This window comes from Phoxinus phoxinus, assembly GCF_949152265.1.
Source record: "Phoxinus phoxinus genome assembly, chromosome: 1".
Taxonomy (NCBI): domain Eukaryota; kingdom Metazoa; phylum Chordata; class Actinopteri; order Cypriniformes; family Leuciscidae; genus Phoxinus; species Phoxinus phoxinus.
Window position 1 is genome coordinate 16061292 of NC_136876.1, and position 17696 is coordinate 16078987.

At 43.2% G+C, this 17696-nt stretch overlaps 2 protein-coding genes across 2 annotated transcripts; both read right to left on the reverse strand.

The window, feature by feature from the left end:
- Positions 1-3247: 3247 nt before the first annotated feature.
- On the reverse strand, positions 3248-7734 carry LOC307001436 (uncharacterized protein). The gene is made up of 3 exons (XM_079617928.1): positions 7584-7734; positions 7448-7503; positions 3248-7352 (listed from the first exon to the last, which is right to left on the reverse strand). Exons 1-3 carry the CDS (start codon positions 7601-7603, stop codon positions 3322-3324), a joined length of 4107 nt encoding a protein of 1368 aa, XP_079474054.1. The 5' UTR covers positions 7604-7734; the 3' UTR covers positions 3248-3321.
- Positions 7735-11378: 3644 nt separating this feature from the next.
- On the reverse strand, positions 11379-16926 carry LOC307009611 (uncharacterized protein). Its single transcript, XM_079633472.1, has 3 exons — positions 16781-16926; positions 16645-16700; positions 11379-16547 (listed from the first exon to the last, which is right to left on the reverse strand). Exons 1-3 carry the CDS (start codon positions 16798-16800, stop codon positions 11602-11604), a joined length of 5022 nt encoding a protein of 1673 aa, XP_079489598.1. The 5' UTR covers positions 16801-16926; the 3' UTR covers positions 11379-11601.
- Positions 16927-17696: the final 770 nt, after the last annotated feature.

Below are 17696 nucleotides of genomic sequence, written 5' to 3' on the forward strand. Positions count from 1 at the left end.
CAGTCCATCAAGACGTGCATTGCTGCACTATTGCATTTGATCACTTTCATCATGATCATTAATTTACACCAGGTCAAGGTTTATTTAATGAAGCAAGTGGTCACATAGGACTGTACATATTTCCAATAGTGTTCATGAATTAGGATGACAATCACTTCATTATGAATTCACTTGAAATCACGCACTTCACCCCAGTATATGGCACCAAAATAAATTATAATAAATACAAAAAACTATAAATGCCACATTGTTATACCAAACATAAATTAACTAACATGAATGCTCAGATTTTGGATTTCTTACTTTGATTTGATAGGGCCACTGTGCTTATCTATTCCCTTTTAATGCATTCCATGAACTTGTGGCTTCCTTATATTCTTTATAATGATGACAGATTCATAGAATACAATAAGCATCATTGATCGTGACACTTTTGAAAATAAAGAAGCAGGCTGTTTAGTGACGCATACTAGTAGCTTTGTCAGTTGTTCTAATATTTTGCAGGCTAAGATAAAAGTTTGCCTTTACATCATATACCACTTGCACTTGGTCAGAACACTGTTTGACACCCTGAGCAACACAAAAAAGAGCCTCCACACTGCAGAGCACCAACTATAAAATGTTTGCTTTACTTTTTAGCAACACTTAAATACATAAATAAATACAAAGAACAGCAATGAAAACAACTTTGTAATCCATCAGTGCAGACTTGGTGAACTAGATTTGAGCAGAGAGATCGAGTAACAATCTATAAGTACCAAAGTGTATTTACACCAGGTCAAGGTTTGATGATTTGATTCAAATCAGACAGATTCACAGCTGATTGAAAGACAAAGTGAATGAACAATGAAGGAAGTAAGACTAATGTTTGGAGTCTCTGGGATAAAACTCTGAGGAATCCTGTTCAGCATCTCTTTGGGGAAGATTCTCAAGAGCTGCCAGCCAATGTCCAATGTTTCAAACCCAGTTCGATTCTCATATGCACCTGTGGTACAAAACATGTTAAGCTCATTCTGAAATTATATACTGTACAGCCCATTGCCATTCATGAAATCATATTCATGCCATTCAGTGAGATCAAAGGAGAAGAAAATTCAACATTTTTGATAATTATGTCTGAAAACTTCTCAGCATCAGCAACAAGGCTTTTTTCAACCCTGTTTAAATATAGGTCTATGCTGCAAACTTGTGGTTATACTATGTATTACATTTTATTTGATTTCTTTCAACCATATAGCACAAATGCATTATATGAAAAAGAATAAAATGTGTTTTTTTTTACTTCTTATTTGTATTATTTTATAGAGAAATAAATGGTGTGTAATTTAATATTTAGAAAATATGAGACTCTTCCTGTTTCTCTTTTTGTCATTATTTTATTTCATCAACTCAGTTTCATCAATTCAGAGCTTGATTCCAAAAATCCACATTCAAACTAAAATATCTGAATTCCTGTTGGTCGGAGCTAATGACTGTACATTAAAAAGTCTTCCGGCTCAATGAGAATAATATACAGTATGTACCACCAAGTTTGTTGACTGTAGGTAAAACTATAACCACCAGGTAAAAGGTGACGCTACTGAGACGCTCCTACACGCCCATTTTTAAGACTTTGCCCGTGTCTACTGGCAGACAACTCTGATGTGTGTGTCGAGTTTCATGCAATTTGAAGCATGCTAAGAGTCTCAAAAACACCCAAAATAAATATAAAAGTTTGATGCGTTGCCATAACAACAGTATTCACGTTGTTCATACGTAAATAGTTGATGTTATAGTGCTGTCAATACATCAATATTGTAGGTTTCAGTGTCTATGGAAAACGTAAGTAAATGTAGGCCTACGTGTGGTAAAATACATACGAATACTTGTGAGATTATGTTGTCCATTTCTATTCCACTTCATCAGTGTCTCAAACTGAATTTCTTACGTACAAAGCCATTTTTATCCACACTTTTGCCAACTAAAATGTCTCAGAAATGGTCTCAAAAGGGGAAGACAGCCCAATGAGATATGGGTTCTTTATATATATAGTTCTTGGTTTAAATGGCCACAGCGCTACGCTGGGGTAGCATGCTAAATGTCACTTACAAGCTATTATTCATAACGGTTTTAAGCAGTGGACAAAAGAAATAGAACAGTGGAATGAGAAAATTAACCTAAAATAAGCCCAAATTTATTATGGACCAGACAAAGAGGGCAGAATAACAAATCTTTTAGTCTAGAAGCCATTTTTATCTTCAGTTTTTAAAGGGTAATGCAACGTAACATGAGGGGAGTAAAGATTGAAAGCGCCTAAACCTTGTTTCCGTGACATATTGCCATGAGTGAAGTTATCATGCTTTTTATTTGAATTACAAGTTCATGGCATTTCCTCATATGGAGTTAGTTCATTGCGTTGCATTTGGAGATCGACTACTTTTGACTGACAAAATGCGGGTGGACGGAAACACTAACTGAAAGTGAGTCGTACAAAACATTTCTTTTTAGCAAACTTTGTGTACACAATGTTGTCAATGCTCGAGTTCATGTGTAGAGCCCCTGGTGATACTTCAAGCACAGTTTCATGTTGTTTCGAGCCTCCTTAGTATTCTAAAAATAGCTATTTTGATGCTCTCATTGTAGTGACCCATTCAAAAGGCATTTTGACCGAAAACGAAAAGTCAAACTTAAGTGTAGTTTCCATTCTAATGCTTTTACACGAATGTTTAACTGGTAGATTAACAAAAAGAGCCTAGGTTCGTGATTTGAATCTCTGGCCAGTAGATCCTTTTTGCAATTGTTTTTCACTTGCCCAATAAATTAATTTTGATCAACCATGTATTCAATTCTTTATTTGAATCAATGGACAAAACAATGAATATTAATAGATTTGGCATCAGTGCAAAAACATTAACTTTTGTAATGTTTGTTTTACTTTTGAATATTCACTTCAAATGTTAAAGCTTTGACTAGAAAATAGCATTGCACCAATCAGGATTTTGACGCAGGTACCCGATCACCAATATTTGAACACCAAGGAGATGAGATCGAAAACTGGTCAAAGCCTCAACTGCTTTTAAATCTTAAACTAATTTTAGTTAAACCGTCAATGCCAACAAAATGGGATTAAGACACAGGAATAGACTCAACCAATTTGGTACACAAAAGCCTAGATGGCACCCCTTTTCCAAGTTTGGCAAACTCAACTAGCATTGAGTTCTATCCTTTGAATGTAGCTTGAACAAAACAGCACAAAAAAAAACTGCTTGGTTACAAACATTTATTAGAATTTAGATTCTGGAAGACATCACTTAGCATAATGTGGCTGTTTTATAGAGTCCCTTAGCCCTTTACGGAGTATAGTGGATGGAGGAATGGTTGATTGTATAGCCGGACATCGGACCCAGATTTACGTAGAGCCTGAGCAGTCTGCGGGATAACAGAGAACATGCCAACAGATGATGCTTGGGCACTCAAGCCTAGAGATGGAGTTAGGTTTGAACCTGTGGGGCGTTGCATGGTCACAAAATGCTCAGATATTTGGTTACTGCTTGTAGAGTCAGAAGGAGCTTGAGATGAGAGTCTAGAGGGTCTTTCAACTACACCAATGAGACCCTGGGTTCGCAGAGAGTCTGAGCTATACAGGCCATTTGTCCGTTTATCAATGGTAGACTGGCTAGAAACAGCTAGGGGAGAAGAACCAAGCTTGGCATATGCATGAGACCCAGAGGTGTACTTGCTAGAGGGGCTTTGAGAAGGAGAAAAGCCACCATATCTGCTGCTACCACCCTGGGCAGAAACAAATTGTCCAGGATCTCCTGAAGATGAGGCTCCTGCTGATGACAGGGAAGGAAACAAACTCCGCATTGGAGAGCTTTGAGACAGAGAGCTACCCTGTGATGCAGCTGAGGTCTGAATACCTTGTGAAGGCTGCCATCTTTGAGACTTCAGGCTTTGGGACACAGCATAGCTTTGAAATGCTTGGCTGGACTGGTCGGCAACACCTTGGGGCGAGGACAACGATACACAGTGACAATTATAGGACGATGGAGACCCAGAGGCAAACCGACTGGTGGTATCTTGAGGCTGGAGTGATCCACCATAAGAGGTACTTCCCTGCAGGGTGAATGGCTTAGACGACCCTGACTGGGTGCCATCGCTAGAGGCAAACTGACTTGTGGTATCTTGAGGCTGGAGAGATCCACCATAAGTGGTGCTTCCCTGCAATTTGAAGGGAGTAGAGGACCCTTCCTGAGTCCCAGGGTTGCCTGTGAAGGTAAACTGCTTCCGTGAACTCTCGACTGTAGCAGACTGACTGGCAGGATGTTGGGGTGAGGATAGTGATACACTTGGATAGGAGGACGGAGACCCAGAGGCAAACTGACTTGTGGTACCTTGAGGCTGGAGTGATCCACCATAAAAGGCACTTCCCTGCAGGGTGAAAGGCTTAGAGGACCCTAACTGGGTGCCATAGCTAGAGGCAAACTGACTTGTGGTATCTTGAGGCTGGAGTGATCCACCATAAGTGGTACTTCCCTGCAGGGTGAATGGCTTAGAGGACCCTGACTGGGTGCCATAGCGAGAGGTAAACTGCTTCCCTGAACTGTCGACTGTAGCAGACTGACTGGCAGGATGTTGGGGTGAGGATAGTGATACACTTGGATAGGAGGACAGAGACCCAGAGGCAAACTGACTTGTGGTACCTTGAGGCTGGAGTGATCCACCATAAGAGGTACTTCCCTGCAGGGTGAATGGCTTCGAGGACTCTGACTGGGTGCCATAGCTAGAGGTAAACTGCTTCCGTGAACTGTCGACTGTAGCAGACTGACTGGCAGGATGTTGGGGTGAGGATAGTGATACACTTGGATAGGAGGACAGAGACCCAGAGGCAAACTGACTTGTGGTACCTTGAGGCTGGAGTGATCCACCATAAGAGGTACTTCCCTGCAGGGTGAATGGCTTCGAGGACTCTGACTGGGTGCCATAGCTAGAGGTAAACTGCTTCCGTGAACTGTCGACTGTAGCAGACTGACTGGCAGGATGTTGGGGTGAGGATAGTGATACACTTGGATAGGAGGACAGAGACCCAGAGGCAAACTGACTTGTGGTACCTTGAGGCTGGAGTGATCCACCATAAGAGGTACTTCCCTGCAGGGTGAATGGCTTCGAGGACTCTGACTGGGTGCCATAGCTAGAGGTAAACTGCTTCCGTGAAGTCTCGACTGTAGCAGACTGACTGGCAGGATGTTGGGGTGAGGATAGTGATACACTTGGATAGGAGGACAGAGACCCAGAGGCAAACTGACTTGTGGTACCTTGAGGCTGGAGTGATTCACCATAAGAGGTACTTCCCTGCAGGGTGAATGGCTTCGAGGACTCTGACTCGGTGCCATAGCTAGAGGTAAACTGCTTCCGTGAAGTCTCGACTGTAGCAGACTGACTGGGGGCACCTTGGGGTGAGGATAGTGACACACTTGGATAGGAGGATGGAGACCCAGAGGCAAACTGACTTGTGGTACCTTGAAGCTGAAGTGATCCGCCATAAGTGGTGCTTCCCTGCAATTTGAAGGGAGTTGAGGACCCTTCCTGAGTCCCAGAGTTGCCTGTGAAAGTAAACTGCTTCCGTGAACTCTGGACTGTAGCAGACTGACTGGAGGTACCTTGGGGTGAAGATAGTGATACACTTGGGTAGAAGGATGAAGACCCAGAGGCAAACCGACTTGTATCTTGAGGCTGGAGTGATCCACCATAAGAGGTACTTCCCTGCAGGGTGAGTGGCTTGGAGGATCCTGACTGGGTGCCATAGCTAGATGCAAACTGACTTGTGGTATCTTGAGGATGGAGTGGTCCACCATAAGAGGTACTTCCCTGCAGGGTAAATGGCATAGAGGACCCTGGCTGGGTGCCATAGCTAGAGGTAAACTGCTTCCGTGAACTCTCGACTGTAACAGACTGACTGGCAGGATGTTGGGGTGAGAATAGTGATACACTTGGATAGGAGGACAGAGACCCAGATGCAAACTGACTTGTGGTACCTTGAGGCTGGACAGAACCACCATAAGTGCTACTCATTCCCTGGGAGGCAAAGCCAGTAGAGCCCCCAAACCAAGCACCAGAGCTACTTTTTGACTGGCTATAAACAGCTGGGTGTGATGACATGGGAAAACTCACATATTTGGTACGGGACGCAGGGGCATACAGACCCGGAGTGCCCTGAGGCTTCTGATACAAGCTAGAAGTAGAACTACTACCTCCCGGCACAGGGGAAAAAGTACTGGAAGTTAATTGAGTACCAGATCTGCTCTGGGTGCTTGTAGACACACTAGGTGAATTTTGAACGCTTGTGGACTGGCTAGAAATGCTTTGAGAGAGACTACCCTGAGTTTCTAGAGGTGAAGCAGGACCTGTTGACTGTGAATCTGAACTGCTCTCGGAGCCAACCATAAACAAGCTGGGAGTGCTCTGACCATTAGTAGACTGGCTAGAGACCGCCAAGGGTGAGGGTAGAAGCTGACTGGAGTGCTCTTGTGATTGGGGTGACAGGTCAACAAGAGAGCCAAGCCCTGCCACTTCCCCTTGAAAAGAGCCAGAAGCTTCCAACAAACTGCCTGAACTTCCCTGAAAGCTAGAACTATACAAACTTGGGGTACTCTGATCACTGGTAGACTGACTAGAAACAGATGAAGAACTGAGCACGTTATAGGAGTCTGGGGTATATTGACTCGAGGCACCTTGAGACTGAGACAAGCTACTGTAACTGCTTTCACCCTGAGGGGAGATGGATTGACCAGAGCTTTCTGAAGGCAGAAGTGGGCTGCCTTGAGAAGTGTACGTGGCACCTGGAGCAGATGAACTGCTATAAGAGATACTCTCCGGAGAGAACGCAGGCAAAGTAGCTTCGGCTGATTTAGCACCAGAGGTTTCCAGGGAGCTGGACATGTACAAACTAGGGGAGCTTTGTTCACTGGTGGACAGGCCAGAAGTGCCAAGTATGGCAGGGAAGCTAGCACTTTCTCCTTGTGTAGAAACACTAGCAGTATCTGTAGCAGCTGATCCAGAGGAACCCTGGAGCGATGTCAAACTGCCTGCATATTGTTCATTTAAGGGTAGAGGCAAGGAAGCTAAAATAGAGCTGCTTGGAGCGGTTTGGGCATGGGACGTTGATTCATGCATGCTGGAAACACCACCTTTAACAAATTGGAGTAAGTTCAACCTTTTCAGGGGTCTGTTAGTGAATAAACTAGAGGAGCCCACTTCTTCAGGCAAAATCCCAGTCACAGGGAGCTCTGACACAGAAGACTGGATTGCACGAGGTGAGAAAGTTTTGTCAGAAGGTTGGCCCCACCAGTGGTGTGCATTTGAATGAGCTCGACCTGTGAATTAGACAAAATAGAAGAATTGTAAGAAACCTCACAATTTGAAATCCTTTGCCCAGAGAAAAAAAGCCCACCAAAAACACAAATCTTACCTTTAAATCCATGAGCATTACTCAAGTAGAGCAGGAAGATTACAAACAAGGGTAACCTACAAGTAAATATATTAAATACAGAGAGTTAATTATTTGCAGAATCATTCACAAACACCAATTGATTGAATAAACTCACTGTGTCCACCCTTTATCCATGGCAAACAAGAAAAAACCCTGAGTACTCCAAAGCCCCAACAGTCACTTTCTCAAACCACCACACAGACACTCCAAATACAAACATACATGTAGCTGGAGATAAGTGTATTTTATAGGCCTTCATCAGTCCAATTAGGGCAAATAACTAATTACATGAAACATCGTTCACCTGGGAAACTAGTACCTGGCTGTTAAAAGATAATTGATGATTGTTTTATGACGGCTCTGACTCCCTGTGCTGTTTGAACATTTTAAAGCAGATAATTAATCAATACTTTCTCTGTGTAATGTCTGCATAGGGTATTCTCATACACCTTACACAAAATGTGACTGATCACATCAGGATGACTTTTATAGTTTTGTGTAATTGGCATAATGTATTACAGACTTTGCAGAGAGACAATTACTGATATATGGGGCAGATAAGTTTTAGGAGCACATGCAGAAGTAAGAACAAAGCTCAGTTTATGCCAAATTGGGTGGAATGTAATGCTAAATTGCATCTGAAAACAATCCTGGACCTTTTTCCAACTTAGCAAGTTACATGAATATGGTTAAGCAAAACTACAAGATTTTACAATATGTCTTATGTAATGTGTATGCACAATTGAGAGCCACCGTGCTTTGTAAAGTCTCTAGTACCCTGTTGTGCATATTACATCAATGCCAAAATTAACATCAGTCCATCAAGACGTGCATTGCTGCACTATTGCATTTGATCACTTTCATCATGATCATTAATTTACACCAGGTCAAGGTTTATTTAATGAAGCAAGTGGTCACATAGGACTGTACATATTTCCAATAGTGTTCATGAATTAGGATGACAATCACTTCATTATGAATTCACTTGAAATCACGCACTTTACCCCAGTATATGGCACCAAAATAAATTATAATAAATACAAAAAACTATAAATGCCACATTGTTATACCAAACATAAATTAACTAACATGAATGCTCAGATTTTGGATTTCTTACTTTGATTTGATAGGGCCACTGTGCTTATCTATTCCCTTTTAATGCATTCCATGAACTTGTGGCTTCCTTATATTCTTTATAATGATGACAGATTCATAGAATACAATAAGCATCATTGATCGTGACACTTTTGAAAATAAAGAAGCAGGCTGTTTAGTGACGCATACTAGTAGCTTTGTCAGTTGTTCTAATATTTTGCAGGCTAAGATAAAAGTTTGCCTTTACATCATATACCACTTGCACTTGGTCAGAACACTGTTTGACACCCTGAGCAACACAAAAAAGAGCCTCCACACTGCAGAGCACCAACTATAAAATGTTTGCTTTACTTTTTAGCAACACTTAAATACATAAATAAATACCAAGAACAGCAATGAAAACAACTTTGTAATCCATCAGTGCAGACTTGGTGTACTAGATTTGAGCAGAGAGATCGAGTAACAATCTATAAGTACCAAAGTGTATTTACACCAGGTCAAGGTTTGATGATTTGATTCAAATCAGACAGATTCACAGCTGATTGAAAGACAAAGTGAATGAACAATGAAGGAAGTAAGACTAATGTTTGGAGTCTCTGGGATAAAACTCTGAGGAATCCTGTTCAGCATCTCTTTGGGGAAGATTCTCAAGAGCTGCCAGCCAATGTCCAATGTTTCAAACCCAGTTCGATTCTCATATGCACCTGTGGTACAAAACATGTTAAGCTCATTCTGAAATGATATACTGTACAGCCCATTGCCATTCATGAAATCATATTAATGCCATTCAGTGAGATCAAAGGAGAAGAAAATTCAACATTTTTGATAATTATGTCTGAAAACTTCTCAGCATCAGCAACAAGGCTTTTTTCAACCCTGTTTAAATATAGGTCTATGCTGCAAACTTGTGGTTATACTATGTATTACATTTTATTTGATTTCTTTCAACCATATAGCACAAATGCATTATATGAAAAAGAATAAAATGTGTTTTTTTTACTTCTTATTTGTATTATTTTATAGAGAAATAAATGGTGTGTAATTTAATATTTAGAAAATATGAGACTCTTCCTGTTTCTCTTTTTGTCATTATTTTATTTCATCAACTCAGTTTCATCAATTCAGAGCTTGATTCCAAAAATCCACATTCAAACTAAAATATCTGAATTCCTGTTGGTCGGAGCTAATGACTGTACATTAAAAAGTCTTCCGGCTCAATGAGAATAATATACAGTATGTACCACCAAGTTTGTTGACTGTAGGTAAAACTATAACCACCAGGTAAAAGGTGACGCTACTGAGACGCTCCTACACGCCCATTTTTAAGACTTTGCCCGTGTCTACTGGCAGACAACTCTGATGTGTGTGTCGAGTTTCATGCAATTTGAAGCATGCTAAGAGTCTCAAAAACACCCAAAATAAATATAAAAGTTTGATGCGTTGCCATAACAACAGTATTCACGTTGTTCATACGTAAATAGTTGATGTTATAGTGCTGTCAATACATCAATATTGTAGGTTTCAGTGTCTATGGAAAACGTAAGTAAATGTAGGCCTACGTGTGGTAAAATACATACGAATACTTGTGAGATTATGTTGTCCATTTCTATTCCACTTCATCAGTGTCTCAAACTGAATTTCTTACGTACAAAGCCATTTTTATCCACACTTTTGCCAACTAAAATGTCTCAGAAATGGTCTCAAAAGGGGAAGACAGCCCAATGAGATATGGGTTCTTTATATATATAGTTCTTGGTTTAAATGGCCACAGCGCTACGCTGGGGTAGCATGCTAAATGTCACTTACAAGCTATTATTCATAACGGTTTTAAGCAGTGGACAAAAGAAATAGAACAGTGGAATGAGAAAATTAACCTAAAATAAGCCCAAATTTATTATGGACCAGACAAAGAGGGCAGAATAACAAATCTTTTAGTCTAAAAGCCATTTTTATCTTCAGTTTTTAAAGGGTAATGCAACGTAACATGAGGGGAGTAAAGATTGAAAGCGCCTAAACCTTGTTTCCGTGACATATTGCCATGAGTGAAGTTATCATGCTTTTTATTTGAATTACAAGTTCATGGCATTTCCTCATATGGAGTTAGTTCATTGCGTTGCATTTGGAGATCGACTACTTTTGACTGACAAAATGCGGGTGGACGGAAACACTAACTGAAAGTGAGTCGTACAAAACATTTCTTTTTAGCAAACTTTGTGTACACAATGTTGTCAATGCTCGAGTTCATGTGTAGAGCCCCTGGTGATACTTCAAGCACAGTTTCATGTTGTTTCGAGCCTCCTTAGTATTCTAAAAATAGCTATTTTGATGCTCTCATTGTAGTGACCCATTCAAAAGGCATTTTGACCGAAAACGAAAAGTCAAACTTAAGTGTAGTTTCCATTCTAATGCTTTTACACGAATGTTTAACTGGTAGATTAACAAAAAGAGCCTAGGTTCGTGATTTGAATCTCTGGCCAGTAGATCCTTTTTGCAATTGTTTTTCACTTGCCCAATAAATTAATTTTGATCAACCATGTATTCAATTCTTTATTTGAATCAATGGACAAAACAATGAATATTAATAGATTTGGCATCAGTGCAAAAACATTAACTTTTGTAATGTTTGTTTTACTTTTGAATATTCACTTCAAATGTTAAAGCTTTGACTAGAAAATAGCATTGCACCAATCAGGATTTTGACGCAGGTACCCGATCACCAATATTTGAACACCAAGGAGATGAGATCGAAAACTGGTCAAAGCCTCAACTGCTTTTAAATCTTAAACTAATTTTAGTTAAACCGTCAATGCCAACAAAATGGGATTAAGACACAGGAATAGACTCAACCAATTTGGTACACAAAAGCCTAGATGGCACCCCTTTTCCAAGTTTGGCAAACTCAACTAGCATTGAGTTCTATCCTTTGAATGTAGCTTGAACAAAACAGCACAAAAAAAACTGCTTGGTTACAAACATTTATTAGAATTTAGATTCTGGAAGACATCACTTAGCATAATGTGGCTGTTTTATAGAGTCCCTTAGCCCTTTACGGAGTATAGTGGATGGAGGAATGGTTGATTGTATAGCCGGACATCGGACCCAGATTTACGTAGAGCCTGAGCAGTCTGCGGGATAACAGAGAACATGCCAACAGATGATGCTTGGGCACTCAAGCCTAGAGATGGAGTTAGGTTTGAACCTGTGGGGCGTTGCATGGTCACAAAATGCTCAGATATTTGGTTACTGCTTGTAGAGTCAGAAGGAGCTTGAGATGAGAGTCTAGAGGGTCTTTCAACTACACCAATGAGACCCTGGGTTCGCAGAGAGTCTGAGCTATACAGGCCATTTGTCCGTTTATCAATGGTAGACTGGCTAGAAACAGCTAGGGGAGAAGAACCAAGCTTGGCATATGCATGAGACCCAGAGGTGTACTTGCTAGAGGGGCTTTGAGAAGGAGAAAAGCCACCATATCTGCTGCTACCACCCTGGGCAGAAACAAATTGTCCAGGATCTCCTGAAGATGAGGCTCCTGCTGATGACAGGGAAGGAAACAAACTCCGCATTGGAGAGCTTTGAGACAGAGAGCTACCCTGTGATGCAGCTGAGGTCTGAATACCTTGTGAAGGCTGCCATCTTTGAGACTTCAGGCTTTGGGACACAGCATAGCTTTGAAATGCTTGGCTGGACTGGTCGGCAACACCTTGGGGCGAGGACAACGATACACAGTGACAATTATAGGACGATGGAGACCCAGAGGCAAACCGACTTGTGGTATCTTGAGGCTGGAGTGATCCACCATAAGAGGTACTTCCCTGCAGGGTGAATGGCTTAGACGACCCTGACTGGGTGCCATCGCTAGAGGCAAACTGACTTGTGGTATCTTGAGGCTGGAGAGATCCACCATAAGTGGTGCTTCCCTGCAATTTGAAGGGAGTAGAGGACCCTTCCTGAGTCCCAGGGTTGCCTGTGAAGGTAAACTGCTTCCGTGAACTCTCGACTGTAGCAGACTGACTGGCAGGATGTTGGGGTGAGGATAGTGATACACTTGGATAGGAGGACGGAGACCCAGAGGCAAACTGACTTGTGGTACCTTGAGGCTGGAGTGATCCACCATAAGAGGTACTTCCCTGCAGGGTGAATGGCTTAGAGGACCCTGACTGGGTGCCATAGCGAGAGGTAAACTGCTTCCGTGAACTGTCGACTGTAGCAGACTGACTGGCAGGATGTTGGGGTGAGGATAGTGGTACACTTGGATAGGAGGACAGAGACCCAGAGGCAAACTGACTTGTGGTACCTTGAGGCTGGAGTGATCCACCATAAGAGGTACTTCCCTGCAGGGTGAATGGCTTCGAGGACTCTGACTGGGTGCCATAGCTAGAGGCAAACTGCTGTGAATTCTGGACTGTAGCAGACTGACTGGCAGGATGTTGGGGTGAGGATAGTGATACACTTGGATAGGAGGACGGAGACCCAGAGGCAAACTGACTTGTGGTACCTTGAGGCTGGAGTGATCCACCATAAAAGGCACTTCCCTGCAGGGTGAAAGGCTTAGAGGACCCTAACTGGGTGCCATAGCTAGAGGCAAACTGCTGTGAATTCTGGACTGTAGCAGACTGACTGGCAGGATGTTGGGGTGAGGATAGTGATACACTTGGATAGGAGGACGGAGACCCAGAGGCAAACTGACTTGTGGTACCTTGAGGCTGGAGTGATCCACCATAAAAGGCACTTCCCTGCAGGGTGAAAGGCTTAGAGGACCCTAACTGGGTGCCATAGCTAGAGGCAAACTGACTTGTGGTATCTTGAGGCTGGAGTGATCCACCATAAGTGGTACTTCCCTGCAGGGTGAATGGCTTAGAGGACCCTGACTGGGTGCCATAGCGAGAGGTAAACTGCTTCCGTGAACTGTCGACTGTAGCAGACTGACTGGCAGGATGTTGGGGTGAGGATAGTGATACACTTGGATAGGAGGACAGAGACCCAGAGGCAAACTGACTTGTGGTACCTTGAGGCTGGAGTGATCCACCATAAGAGGTACTTCCCTGCAGGGTGAATGGCTTCGAGGACTCTGACTGGGTGCCATAGCTAGAGGTAAACTGCTTCCGTGAACTGTCGACTGTAGCAGACTGACTGGCAGGATGTTGGGGTGAGGATAGTGATACACTTGGATAGGAGGACAGAGACCCAGAGGCAAACTGACTTGTGGTACCTTGAGGCTGGAGTGATCCACCATAAAAGGCACTTCCCTGCAGGGTGAAAGGCTTAGAGGACCCTAACTGGGTGCCATAGCTAGAGGCAAACTGACTTGTGGTATCTTGAGGCTGGAGTGATCCACCATAAGTGGTACTTCCCTGCAGGGTGAATGGCTTAGAGGACCCTGACTGGGTGCCATAGCGAGAGGTAAACTGCTTCCGTGAACTGTCGACTGTAGCAGACTGACTGGCAGGATGTTGGGGTGAGGATAGTGATACACTTGGATAGGAGGACAGAGACCCAGAGGCAAACTGACTTGTGGTACCTTGAGGCTGGAGTGATCCACCATAAGAGGTACTTCCCTGCAGGGTGAATGGCTTCGAGGACTCTGACTGGGTGCCATAGCTAGAGGTAAACTGCTTCCGTGAACTGTCGACTGTAGCAGACTGACTGGCAGGATGTTGGGGTGAGGATAGTGATACACTTGGATAGGAGGACAGAGACCCAGAGGCAAACTGACTTGTGGTACCTTGAGGCTGGAGTGATCCACCATAAGAGGTACTTCCCTGCAGGGTGAATGGCTTCGAGGACTCTGACTGGGTGCCATAGCTAGAGGTAAACTGCTTCCGTGAAGTCTCGACTGTAGCAGACTGACTGGCAGGATGTTGGGGTGAGGATAGTGATACACTTGGATAGGAGGACAGAGACCCAGAGGCAAACTGACTTGTGGTACCTTGAGGCTGGAGTGATTCACCATAAGAGGTACTTCCCTGCAGGGTGAATGGCTTCGAGGACTCTGACTGGGTGCCATAGCTAGAGGTAAACTGCTTCCGTGAAGTCTCGACTGTAGCAGACTGACTGGGGGCACCTTGGGGTGAGGATAGTGACACACTTGGATAGGAGGATGGAGACCCAGAGGCAAACTGACTTGTGGTACCTTGAAGCTGAAGTGATCCGCCATAAGTGGTGCTTCCCTGCAATTTGAAGGGAGTTGAGGACCCTTCCTGAGTCCCAGAGTTGCCTGTGAAAGTAAACTGCTTCCGTGAACTCTGGACTGTAGCAGACTGACTGGAGGTACCTTGGGGTGAAGATAGTGATACACTTGGGTAGAAGGATGAAGACCCAGAGGCAAACCGACTTGTATCTTGAGGCTGGAGTGATCCACCATAAGAGGTACTTCCCTGCAGGGTGAGTGGCTTGGAGGATCCTGACTGGGTGCCATAGCTAGATGCAAACTGACTTGTGGTATCTTGAGGATGGAGTGGTCCACCATAAGAGGTACTTCCCTGCAGGGTAAATGGCATAGAGGACCCTGGCTGGGTGCCATAGCTAGAGGTAAACTGCTTCCGTGAACTCTCGACTGTAGCAGACTGACTGGCAGGATGTTGGGGTGAGAATAGTGATACACTTGGATAGGAGGACAGAGACCCAGATGCAAACTGACTTGTGGTACCTTGAGGCTGGACAGAACCACCATAAGTGCTACTCATTCCCTGGGAGGCAAAGCCAGTAGAGCCCCCAAACCAAGCACCAGAGCTACTTTTTGACTGGCTATAAACAGCTGGGTGTGATGACATGGGAAAACTCACATATTTGGTACGGGACGCAGGGGCATACAGACCCGGAGTGCCCTGAGGCTTCTGATACAAGCTAGAAGTAGAACTACTACCTCCCGGCACAGGGGAAAAAGTACTGGAAGTTAATTGAGTACCAGATCTGCTCTGGGTGCTTGTAGACACACTAGGTGAATTTTGAACGCTTGTGGACTGGCTAGAAATGCTTTGAGAGAGACTACCCTGAGTTTCTAGAGGTGAAGCAGGACCTGTTGACTGTGAATCTGAACTGCTCTCGGAGCCAACCATAAACAAGCTGGGAGTGCTCTGACCATTAGTAGACTGGCTAGAGACCGCCAAGGGTGAGGGTAGAAGCTGACTGGAGTGCTCTTGTGATTGGGGTGACAGGTCAACAAGAGAGCCAAGCCCTGCCACTTCCCCTTGAAAAGAGCCAGAAGCTTCCAACAAACTGCCTGAACTTCCCTGAAAGCTAGAACTATACAAACTGGGGGTACTCTGATCACTGGTAGACTGACTAGAAACAGATGAAGAACTGAGCACGTTATAGGAGTCTGGGGTATATTGACTCGAGGCACCTTGAGACTGAGACAAGCTACTGTAACTGCTTTCACCCTGAGGGGAGATGGATTGACCAGAGCTTTCTGAAGGCAGAAGTGGGCTGCCTTGAGAAGTGTACGTGGCACCTGGAGCAGATGAACTGCTATAAGAGATACTCTCCGGAGAGAACGCAGGCAAAGTAGCTTCGGCTGATTTAGCACCAGAGGTTTCCAGGGAGCTGGACATGTACAAACTAGGGGAGCTTTGCTCACTGGTGGACAGGCCAGAAGTGTCAAGTATGGCAGGGAAGCTAGCACTTTCTCCTTGTGTAGAAACACTAGCAGTATCTGTAGCAGCTGATCCAGAGGAACCCTGGAGCGATGTCAAACTGCCTGCATATTGTTCATTTAAGGGTAGAGGCAAGGAAGCTAAAATAGAGCTGCTTCGAGCGGTTTGGGCATGGGACGTTGATTCATGCATGCTGGAAACACCACCTTTAACAAATTGGAGTAAGTTCAACCTTTTCAGGGGTCTGTTAGTGAATAAACTAGAGGAGCCCACTTCTTCAGGCAAAATCCCAGTCACAGGGAGCTCTGACACAGAAGACTGGATTGCACGAGGTGAGAAAGTTTTGTCAGAAGGTTGGCCCCACCAGTGGTGTGCATTTGAATGAGCTCGACCTGTGAATTAGACAAAATAGAAGAATTGTATAAGAAACCTCACAATTTGAAATCCTTTGCCCAGAGAAAAAAAGCCCACCAAAAACACAAATCTTACCTTTAAATCCATGAGCATTACTCAAGTAGAGCAGGAAGATTACAAACAAGGGTAACCTACAAGTAAATATATTAAATACAGAGAGTTAATTATTTGCAGAATCATTCACAAACACCAATTGATTGAATAAACTCACTGTGTCCACCCTTTATCCATGGCAAACAAGAAAAAACCCTGAGTACTCCAAAGCCCCAACAGTCACTTTCTCAAACCACCACACAGACACTCCAAATACAAACATACATGTAGCTGGAGATAAGTGTATTTTATAGGCCTTCATCAGTCCAATTAGGGCGAATAACTAATTACATGAAACATCGTTCACCTGGGAAACTAGTACCTGGCTGTTAAAAGATAATTGATGATTGTTTTATGACGGCTCTGACTCCCTGTGCTGTTTGAACATTTTAGAGCAGATAATTAATCAATACTTTCTCTGTGTAATGTCTGCATAGGGTATTCTCATACACCTTACACAAAATGTGACTGATCACATCAGGATGACTTTTATAGTTTTGTGTAATTGGCATAATGTATTACAGACTTTGCAGAGAGACAATTACTGATATATGGGGCAGATAAGTTTTAGGAGCACATGCAGAAGTAAGAACAAAGCTCAGTTTATGCCAAATTGGGTGGAATGTAATGCTAAATTGCATCTGAAAACAATCCTGGACCTTTTTCCAACTTAGCAAGTTACATAAATATGGTTAAGCAAAACTACAAGATTTTACAATATGTCTTATGTAATGTGTATGCACAATTGAGAGCCACCGTGCTTTGTAAAGTCTCTAGTACCCTGTTGTGCATATTACATCAATGCCTAAATTAACATCAGTCCATCAAGACGTGCATTGCTGCACTATTGCATTTTATCACTTTCATCATGATCATTAATTTACACCAGGTCAAGGTTTATTTAATGAAGCAAGTGGTCACATAGGACTGGTACATATTTCCAATAGTGTTCATGAATTAGGATGACAATCACTTCATTATGAATTCACTTGAAATCACGCACTTTACCCCAGTATATGGCACCAAAATAAATT

Excerpts from the sequence above, each read along its gene's own strand:
- LOC307001436 (XM_079617928.1), bottom strand. The coding sequence starts at position 7,603 with ATGGATAAAGGGTGGACACA. Across the intron at positions 7,504-7,583 it reads ATGGATAAAGGGTGGACACA|GTTACCCTTGTTTGTAATCT; the intron begins GTGAGTTTATTC and ends ATTTACTTGTAG. Across the intron at positions 7,353-7,447 it reads TAATGCTCATGGATTTAAAG|GTCGAGCTCATTCAAATGCA; the intron begins GTAAGATTTGTG and ends TCTAATTCACAG.
- LOC307009611 (XM_079633472.1), bottom strand. The coding sequence starts at position 16,800 with ATGGATAAAGGGTGGACACA. Across the intron at positions 16,701-16,780 it reads ATGGATAAAGGGTGGACACA|GTTACCCTTGTTTGTAATCT; the intron begins GTGAGTTTATTC and ends ATTTACTTGTAG. Across the intron at positions 16,548-16,644 it reads TAATGCTCATGGATTTAAAG|GTCGAGCTCATTCAAATGCA; the intron begins GTAAGATTTGTG and ends TCTAATTCACAG.